The sequence below is a fragment of the Kryptolebias marmoratus genome, linkage group LG6 (assembly GCF_001649575.2).
Source record: "Kryptolebias marmoratus isolate JLee-2015 linkage group LG6, ASM164957v2, whole genome shotgun sequence".
Taxonomy (NCBI): domain Eukaryota; kingdom Metazoa; phylum Chordata; class Actinopteri; order Cyprinodontiformes; family Rivulidae; genus Kryptolebias; species Kryptolebias marmoratus.
Window position 1 is genome coordinate 16,623,009 of NC_051435.1, and position 10,413 is coordinate 16,633,421.

A 10,413-nucleotide genomic window follows, 5' to 3' on the forward strand; every position below is an offset into this window, starting at 1 on the left:
GAAAAAAATGATGTACAAGGAAGATCATCACTTTGTTTATATTTAGGGTCTTTAAAAGATCTGAGCATTTATATAATCTTCCGGTTTTAATGTCTGCCCTCTTCCATCTCATCTCTAACAGCTATATGCATGATTTCTTATCAGTTCAGAATATTTATTTGTTTACATCACAGTGAAATCTCTACTTTCTGAAGTTTTCAAATGGAAACTATTCCTCAATCCCACTACAATGAACACTGAATAAAAAATAAATTAAAGGTCAAAATAACATTGGTTTTGCACTGCACATTGAACAAAAAAAAAGCAAAAACTAATTTTAAAGAAACAATTTGATCTGAATTAAAAATAAATCAACGGTTAGCGGAAAACACTGTTCACTTTCATATTTGAAATAATGCGCCTCGGTGCACCAACAAATGTGACCCAGGACTCTATTTCACTGCGTAGTCAAATTTAAAATGATGTGTTGTGCTTAAGAGGCCTAAGACTAATGTCCACAGAAGAAGAAAAAATAAAATGCTGGATTTTAAAAGGATATAATAATATAATAAAAAGTATTTTCATTTGTTTGAAATAAATCTAATCCTAACATAAACAAAGCAAACACCATAATGGTACTGCGGAGCTCAGAGTGGAAAATTAAATGTTTTGTGGTTGCCCTAGTTTTTGTTTTAATCTAATCTTGAATTAGACTTTGTGGGTTCGATGTGACCCATGCAGAATGCCCACTCGGTGCATCAAATGATGCCTCGTCCACAAAGCTATTTTCTTTTAGAAACTTGGTGGTAATGTCAGCTTTTTTATTGCATTGAAGCTATCACAGTGAAGCAAGGTTCACACCAAACAATCTCTACAGAGTAGAGCAGACTTTTGGATGACTTTATTTGCACAATTCTTCTGCAAAAAAAAATGAACAGAAAAGTGACATTTTGGTTAAGGCAATACAAAAATTGTGATAAATCCAGTTTTCTTACAAATGTAACCGTGTGATTATAGAAACAACTGCCTCTCCAAATTTAAAAAGCTCAAACTAAAATCCATTATGAGGTTTACCTTATAGCATACAATATTAACCTTTATAAAATTCTTTTTGAAGTTGACGTAACAGCAGAAACATCAGGCCAACTTAGCCTCTGGGTACAAAGGTTTGTAAGTCAGCCTTCAAACGCTGCGGTACATGAAACTAGGTCTTTCACAGGAAACATACTGACAAGCCACAGACAGAAATATCAGACCTAAATGTCTGTTTTACAATCAGATGTGCCAGGGCACCTAAAAGTGACAAAATGTCCTTGCTTTCTGTAGCGTCAGAAGGTTTGCTGTGAAAATATATCTTGGTTGCCATCCTGGACTAGCCACTGGTCACTGTGTACAACTTCACAGGAAATTATTTAAATTGGTTTCTTTGCATTCTTTATCCGGATGTTTGTAGGATTTGGTTTCAACAAAATCATTTAAATTCTGTGGTTATGTGCAAATACAGATGTATAACAGATCAGATTTTGAGCGTGAGTTGACTACAGCGCCAGTGTCCAGCCAGGTCTTTATTGTCAGGGTCTGCACTGCTCCACGTCAGGCCGCGAGGTCATCCCCGAGGCTGCTGCTCCATACATGCCTTCTTCAGGTTCTGGGTTCAGGGCAGCAGCGGACGAAGAGCCCCTCGACTTTCGCTCGCCTTTCTTTAAAGCTACAAGATCAAATGCACGTGAGATTTCTCGTGGATTTCTACTTGCAGAACTCAAGAACAAGACTCGTTGCCTTTACCTTTCGAACTACATGGTGTCAGGGCCGGCTTCTCTTCTTGCTCCCTGCCAGAAGCAGAAGCCCGGATCTTCCTGACCACGTAGCTGCAAGCTAAAACAAGAAAACAAAAAAGGGGATAAATTACATTTTATATTAGTGTAAAACTGACGGCATAGTTGAGTGAAAACACTGCAAGAAAGATGCTAAATTTTTGGGCTTGTCTTTGTTTTCACTATAGAAAAACTATATGTAGGTTGATCTTATAAACAGCTTAACAGGTAGACAATTAACCCAATTACAGATCTTTTAATTTATTTGCTCTTCCTCCTCCAATGATGGGAAAATCTCTGAACTTGAACAACAGGATTTGTTGTTTGTTCGTAGTCAGCATCAAATTCAAACTTTACACACGGCTAAAATAAGTAGGAAAACACATACAGGATTGAATGTGAGAAGTTAGACTAAAAAAAAAACAAACATAATGTTTATGAGAAATAGGTTTAGTTTTAAATAGGCTGAAACCAGTTCCTGTTTTTGGTCGATGACGTCACCACCGCACCAACTCGACAAAAAAATCTCACGCTTTGATTAGTCTTATCAGACTTGTTTTAAGACTTAATTCAAGAGGAACAGCAGATGATTTAAGGTTTTTAAAAATTCATTTTCATATTTAAAAAAAAAAAAGATTTAATGTCTGACTATAAACGCGAGTTTCTCTCGTAAGACGGGTGTGGTCATGTTATTTTTATTATCTAAATAATAAGTAAAAACAACCTACCTTTGATTATTAATCACACCATTGGTTTGGCGTGTTTCAGGGTGTTTTTCCTGTACTTTTTTTCTGTCACCGCTCCCGAGCTGCTTCTTCTTTTTGTCGCCAGCTATTATTGAATCGCCGCTTCCTGAATTATCACATATTAATACCCGAAGGCTTGCGAGACAACCGACCAATCGCGTGCAGCGAACAACACTGGAGGCGGGGCCTAAAGAGAAACCGGCAATCCGATTGGCCTAGAGGTTGCACAACATGTGACATAGCAGCGTTTAAAGAGCCTCATGCAAAGATGAGTGTGATGATTGTGGAGGGAAGCAAAGTCATCTGTAAGGATGACTTAGCAAAAAAAGTGCCATTTATTTAGCTTTTTATCTGTTCAAATTACTTTCTTTCTGTATTTTTGTACATAAAAGGTGGAGTTTCTCCAGTTTTCAGTTTAAGAAGCAAAATTACAAAGCTCTTTTGTATTAATCTATTTTTTTCGCTCTGTAAAAATTGTTTCTTTGTAGAAACTTAAAAATACCTAACTCTACAATCCGCTCCTCACAGCTTTGTTAATTTCCCCGCCACAGGTTTCACAAATAAGATGAAGTCAGCTCGTCTTTATCCTAAAATCCCCTTATTACGTTTACAGAACTGAGAAAACAAATTAAATGTTTGACTGTTAGGAACACCATGTTATTTGCTAGGAATGAGTGCACATCAGGTAACTCCACGTAATAATTTATTTTTAAGCATTCGGCAATTTACAGAGCTTCATTTAACCTTTAATCAATCTTATGTAATCCAACAAGTATCCATGTGAATTAGAAGCACAGCAGAAAAAAAAAACAACCTGGACACAATCTTTTCACAATAAGAGTACAGCAGTTCCTCAAACATTTGTATTTGCATGTTCATATATACAGATAGATTTTTTTAACTTAAAGCTATTTCACGCAACAACACAAGCACAAACCACATTCTTTCATAACATTGGAATACATTTTTGTTTTTCACAAAAAACAAAAAAATACAGTTGCAATCACCGAATGAACTAAAGTTAGTGAGGAGTTAAAAGTTGGAAGGAATGATGTGAGCTGTGACGCTGAAGGGAGGATAATATCACTAAAGACGAGCTCAAAGATCACTAATGTCATGCTGATTTAATTCCGTTCACTGTTAAATCGTTGACGTTTAATGTCGGCGCTGTGAACAGAAAGGTGACTCAGTTTTGTGCTCTTCCTCCCGTCCAACCAGCGCGTTTTTTTATTTTCACGACACAAGACCGCACACAAAGCACACACGTTCACGAAGGAGCTCTAAGGGGGACGGCGGGGGTGTCGATTTATTGCTGGGACTCAGTCCATCCTGATCTTCTGATTGGTCATCCTGTAGATGATGCTGTCATATCCGGGGTCCATGTTCCACAGGTTGTAAGCGATGGCGATGACGGCGAGGGCCAGGGCGATCATCAGCCACAGCACAATGTTAAAGATGACGGCGTACTGGAAGTTGTACTTGTAGGCCAGGTTGTAGGGACTGCCTGGGTTACTCTGAAAACATTTAAACGACCGTCAAAACAGGAATGTTTTCTCAAATAATTTAGGAAATTAAATTAGTTACATGGCTTTCCTAATTAAATTTTATTCATAAATAAGAAGATTTCTGGAATAAAACCTTTCATCAGGACAACAATGTTCAACTTGTTACACTAACTAATGTCGATTAGCTCAAACTAAAGAAACACTTCTCTGTAGAGCACTTATCAAACTTAAGGCCTGCGGGCCAGATCCGGCCTTTGGTAACATTTTATCTGGCCCCCAAGGTAACATTTAAATTGTATTAGATCTGGCCCTCCAGACTGGGACACATTGAGTCTCTATTTCTCATTTCCCTTAGTGAAGTCTTCCTGTGACGGTTACTTTGAAGCCAAGAAAATGAAGTTTTAAATTTCTCAGTAATATTTGATTTTGACGTGGAAAGACCAAAAATGGGACCAATCAAACTCTTGTTGCTAAACTTGCAGCCCAGAAATGATATCGGGTGTCTGACTACAGTTAACGTGCATCTGAGTTAGCGTGTCCGCTTTAATAAATGTCGTCTTTTTTTGGATTTTCTTCTTGTTTCAAGGTTAAATGTTTGGCTGTATGATCACAGTTTTGTTTTGAATTTAATGAATGCTAATGATGTCTCTTTTAAGTTTGAGCCATTTTTTCTTTGTTTTTGTTTGTTCTAAATTCTATATAATATCTAACTGGAAAAAGGTATTTGATATTTCTATCTGAATGATTGGACATACTGTATTACATCTACATCCAGGGTTAATTTGTGTATTCTTTCAATAAATACTGATCAGGATTGGCTCTTGGCAGGACCAGGGTTTTCATTTTGGCCCCCTCGTGTATCTGAGTTTGACACCCCTGCTGTATAGTGTGGTATTGTTCAACCATCAGTGTTAGCAATTACATAAATAGTACAGATTACCATTACCCTTATCTCCTCGTTAGACTGGATGTCTTTACAAAAATAAACTTGAGTAATAAAAGGCTGTTTGTTTCCCTTCTTGTCCACATGCCATGTTTGCCGTCTTGATTAATCTAAATAATTACTCATTTTTTAGCCTTACACCAATTGCCAACAACATCTTAACTGCATATTGATGCCGACATAATGAGATATCTTATCAGCAATAAAAGCTGCTCGTATATAACTATTACTGCCTGAAGAACAAAGGTTGTGTTTATGAGCTATTAAAGGCCAAAGAGAGACTGCTGAGAGGTGTCTGAGCGGCAGAAGATTCAATTAGATCTCACCAAAATACACTCTGGCTGCATCAAATTAGGCTTGTGGAGCAAATAATAATAAAATTTATATAATATAGGAGGCACCCAGCACACATGGGGTTTTAAGACACTTTACAAAAAAAAAGATAATGATTGGTTTTTGATTTTATTTAAACTGTTGGGGGAAACAACTTGATTGACCTTTTTGGGTATAAAATTTAAAAGCAATTTTTATGTACGTATGATCATATCTTTATGACATTAGGTTGAGCTTTATTAATTTATTTACAATAAATGTGTTTACATTAAGGTCTCAAAGAGCCAGAATTCCTTGTGATCTTTCAAAGTGGTCTTGATCAGTCGTTCTTCAAGATTTCTGAAGTTCTGCCTAAGTTTTTCTTTGGACTTCGGCTGCTTTTTACCAGTCTTTGTATCTGGCAAGCAGCATTATGTGCTGAAAAGGAAAGCTCAAAGGTGACATGTAGAGGGAAAAGCAATCAGGCTTTGGAATCACCTACTGTATTTGGTGATAAAATATCATTTTATTTCTGTCAAACTGTGTTATTTCTGGTATTTCCAAAAATTTAACCAAAGAAATGGAAACAAATTGGTCTTTAATTGGTCTGTTAATAACAAAGCACCTAAAGATTCAATTAAAAATTGTTTTGTTACAATGTTATGTGTCAACAACAACCTTTCAGGTTAGCTTGAATAGCTTGAATGATTCATAGGTCAGTGTTGGTAAATAGCTTGCGCTTGTATAGCGCTTTATCTAGTCCAAGGACCCCAAAGCGCTTCACACTACAATCATTCACCCATTCAGACGCTGATAGCGGTAAGCTACACTGTAGCCACAGCTGGGGCAGGCTGCCATTACATCGGTGCCACCGAACCCTCTGACCACCAACGACACAACAGCTGAGACTCAAACCGGCAACCCTCCGGTTACAAGACGAACCCCTATCTCCTGAGCCACTGCCACCCAGTGTTAAGTGACTTAAACAAGCAAGCTAACAAAACCCTTTCTCTGAAAATAGACGAGTTGGACTAAAAATTAGCGTAAAAGCATCCAAAGAAAAACTTTAAAAGACCTACAGGAAGCCTGGAGAAGTACTGATGAACACCACTTCAAAAGATTATAAGAAAACGTGGCTCTTTGGAAGCAAAAAAAAAAAAAAGGCTAAATTTTCATCGAACTTGTGCAGAATCATACACATCTCATTACAAGCTAAAAGGTAGATCCCCTCAGACTTACGATCTGCTTAGATTCCAGGATCGAACGGGACTTCCTGGTCAAAGGAGCTTCAAAAGTCTTCACCGTAACGACCTCCACTGCAGCGCTGTTGCCATAGAGACGATACACATCCTCCCCAAACTGCGACGAAAGGCAGGCAGGTGGTTAAAACATGCTTCAATTTAAAAACCTCCAGCTGCATCACTCCTACAGATGTCCTCCTTACCTTCTGAAGGACAGAAGAGAGAATAGCCGTGGCGTCGCGGTACTGAGGAGAGTCTTTGCCGTAAAGGCGACTCAGCTCCTCCAAGCCAGACAGTTCCAGAGAGTACAGGTCTGGGGAGTAATCCTTAGCCAAATGTCTGTGCCTCTGTAGCTACAGGAGGAGAAGATAAGGAAATCTGAGTCAAATCTGGTCAACTATATTCTTTATTAAACAAATAAATAACCTCAGACACTTTTTGGTGACTTACCAGAGCTGTAATATCATGCAGTACTTGAACCTCGGACAGGAAGAGTAAATCAGCCTAAAAAACATTAAAAATAAACAGAATCCAACTCTTTAAACTAAACATCTGATAGTTGAAGTCACGTCTTGGTGCCATGGTGATCAGAAACTCGCCTCTGAATTTCTGCTGAGAGAGTTGAGGGGAAGAGAAGTCAGCACTGAGCCGTCCTGAGACAGACGAGCACGAATCTGCTGCAAGGTGACCGGCAGGTCCTCGAACACAGCGTTAGCCTTACCGAGCATGTAAAGTCGCTGAGAGAGAGAGAACGACAGGTCAGCGATGTAACAAACACGCATCTTTACAGTGGTGGCTCAGATATTTACTGTTCCCAGTTTTAAGCTAGCTGAACTGAATCACCTCCTCGCTGGGGGCCAGCTGCAGCACCACAGGGGTGTACTCGGCAAACAAAGAGTGCACAGTTTCTGCAACACTGTCCAGGGTGAAGGGTACTGGCTGAAAGGAGGAAGAGAAACCACAGAAACTCAGCAAATCCATTCAAATTAAGCTATTCATTCTAAACTATGTAAGACAGATTTCTGACAGACAAAACTGTCTGACTCACGTTTTCCAGGGGGTAGGAGGCCACATTCTGAGGCAGGGTCAAGTTATCTGCTCCTCTCACCACCACTAGTACATTAGCTCGAGGTCGCTGGAACAACGGACCAGCCTGGAGGCCTGGCCAGGACAAGTCCTGCACAGACGAAAAGACAACAAATATCAGGTTACCACACCGAGCTTAAACAAATGATAAAAACAAAAACACGAAACGCAATTTAAATGGTAGGGAACAAAGCACCTCTCGAACAGAGAAGCCCATGGTGAGAGCCACCAGGTCTGGCATCTTCTCTCCAGATACAGGCCAGTCACCTTTCTGGAAAGAGACAAACTCTGGAGCCTGCAGCACCGTCAAGCGGTCTCCATGGACACCTGAGGGACATAAAGGGACGGATGATCAACCCAAGAAGAAAATGACGACGCTCTCAGTCTGACAGACTCACAGAAACTACAGCAGGTACTGATCTTCTGGGACAATGTACTATCTATCCTAAACCAATATACTTTAATGCTATGTTAATACAATGTAATGCTATGCTTAAAATCACTTCCTATATTTTTGTGATCAATATGTTCTGACTGCTGTTTTTCCAGAGCAAAATTTATTTAAACGATGCTGTGCTTTATCTGAGTAGATAAGTTGACATCTTTAATCATTTTAGCCCATCTGAAATCAAAGTCGGGCAATTACAGATTTTAGCAAACATTTTTTTTCTTGTTTCATGTCACGAAGCTCACAAAGTGTGAACTTTTGTTTCTAAAAATGTGCTACTTATTCCAGCAGCAACTCCACTTCCCTCTGAGGCTCTTTGTGTGATGAATTTGTTTGGTTTTTGCAGCCTATGAACAGTCTGACATATCCAGGGTTTTTTTTTCTTCCCCCTTTTCATTTGAGAGCTCCTTTTGGCCTCACATCAACATCCATAACAACAACCTTTAAATAAAAACTGAACACTTGAACCACACATTTGTAAATGGATGAAGAAACGAAGTGTTATCAGCCCCCTGTGAAAAGCGTTTTACAAAAAGTTGGAAAGGCTGTAATCTCCAATTAAACCTTTTAATGTGAATGGTCTGTATTGAAACTTAAATATATTTAATTATAAGATTTAAAAGAATTAAAACATGTGTAATAAAGACAGCGCTTTATTACACAGCCCTGTGGATTGAGACATGAACTCGTGATGAGGGGATGATCATTGATGTTAAAGAGGAACTAACTAGCTCGGACCTTTGTCACATGACTAAACAGAGTAACTCACGACTACCTGATAGAAAAGAAACATGCGCTACTTTCGAATTTCCCTCGGACATTTTAATTCCTCTTAATAATTAAGGAACACATTTAACATTTAACCCTGTATGCTAGCTCTGAAGTTAGCAACAAGCTAACGTTAATAATCTACAGCAGCGAGGTCGGTTGCTGTAACCCCAGCCGGAACATTATTCGGAGAACCAGCCTTCCTAACTCATTATTCCTCACATTTCCCACTGACATCCGTGTAACATTAGGAGCTCGTTCGGATAAATGTCAGAGAACACGGTGAACGCTTACGATGCTCCTGGACTGAACCGCATCCTGTCATTGACCGCTTCAGCCCATCCCGGAAGTTGTAATGTCGGGATTAAACGAGACGACAGCGGCGCAGAAAAGGTTAACGAGCGTCGGGCTGGTGTTTCGGGTTTCCTTACCGGCTGCGACAAGAAGGCAGAGGACAAGCACGACGCTGAAAGCAGCCTCCATCCTTCGGCAGTTTGTCGGCGACATCTTTCTCCTTCTGCTCCAGCGGCAGTCAGCTGACCTGACGTCACGCAGCAAAGCATCATGGGAGAGTGTGTCACGCAGGACAGCTAACAGCTAAATAGTTGATTTCTGGACAAAATAAAGCGTTTTTTATGGCGCCTCATCTTGTTTTCAGGTGGTAAAAATAAACCAGTAATAAAATCTGTCATTTGTTTTACCCAGACAACGTTTTAAAGAGATAAAATTCTTCCAAACTTTAATAAAGTGTCCTACTTTTACCCAAACAAATATTGATTGTGTACTTTAGTGGAAAAAGAGCTATTAAGAAATAGCACATTTTGGATGTGTTTCTGTGTATATTTTGTCTTTTTTTTTTTTACAGATCATTTCAGAAAAGGGTTTATTTTTGATCACAAAACACAATTTTAACACTTCTGTGCATGTTGAAAAGGCAATATTATATCACACGTGCTTTAACTGAGAGTGGGAGCGTTTTGTTGTTAATTCTTAATCCTTTTTATTATATTTTATTAGATAAAGTAACAGCCCTCACGTGATTGGTTATTAGATTACACACAGGTATTAATTGGAGGTGAACAAATGTAGCTGTACACATTTTGCAGCCCTTAGTAGTAATAATATTTATACTAAGTTATGTTAAATAAAAGTATGAAGAAATCTAAAAATGTGCTTCAGCAAATCTTAAAACACTATGATCATGATCATGATTTACTGGATAACATCTGTGTTGCAGTGCAACCAGGACAAAGCAGGAGGAAAGTGTTAAACCTTCTGCTCCTGCATGGTTTCTTCTTTAGAAAAGTGTGTGTGTGTGATTGTCAGAGACAAAGCAAAGTGAAAAAATAAAATAAATACACCCATTCTGTGGTTAACAAGATTTATACACAGCATGGACTGTTAATTAGTACAAGTCACACGTTTTTCCAATGTGCAGCAAGCTGTTATGTTTTATAGACTTTTGAAAGCAATGTTTCTTTTAACTATAACTTCAGTCATTATTATTTATTTGTATTCATTTTTATGTTGTCACACAAGTGGGATTTGCCATGCTTTTTTAGTTTTAGGCT

General features: G+C 38.7%; 1 protein-coding gene across 1 annotated transcript; it reads right to left on the reverse strand.

Annotated features, from left to right (window-relative positions):
- Positions 1-3,225: 3,225 nt before the first annotated feature.
- On the reverse strand, positions 3,226-9,387 carry atp6ap2 (ATPase H+ transporting accessory protein 2). Its single transcript, XM_017410139.3, has 9 exons — positions 9,274-9,387; positions 7,823-7,953; positions 7,589-7,717; positions 7,384-7,479; positions 7,140-7,277; positions 6,991-7,044; positions 6,744-6,893; positions 6,539-6,658; positions 3,226-4,053 (listed from the first exon to the last, which is right to left on the reverse strand). Exons 1-9 carry the CDS (start codon positions 9,347-9,349, stop codon positions 3,859-3,861), a joined length of 1,089 nt encoding a protein of 362 aa, XP_017265628.1. The 5' UTR covers positions 9,350-9,387; the 3' UTR covers positions 3,226-3,858.
- Between the last annotated feature and the right edge of the window lie 1,026 nt (positions 9,388-10,413).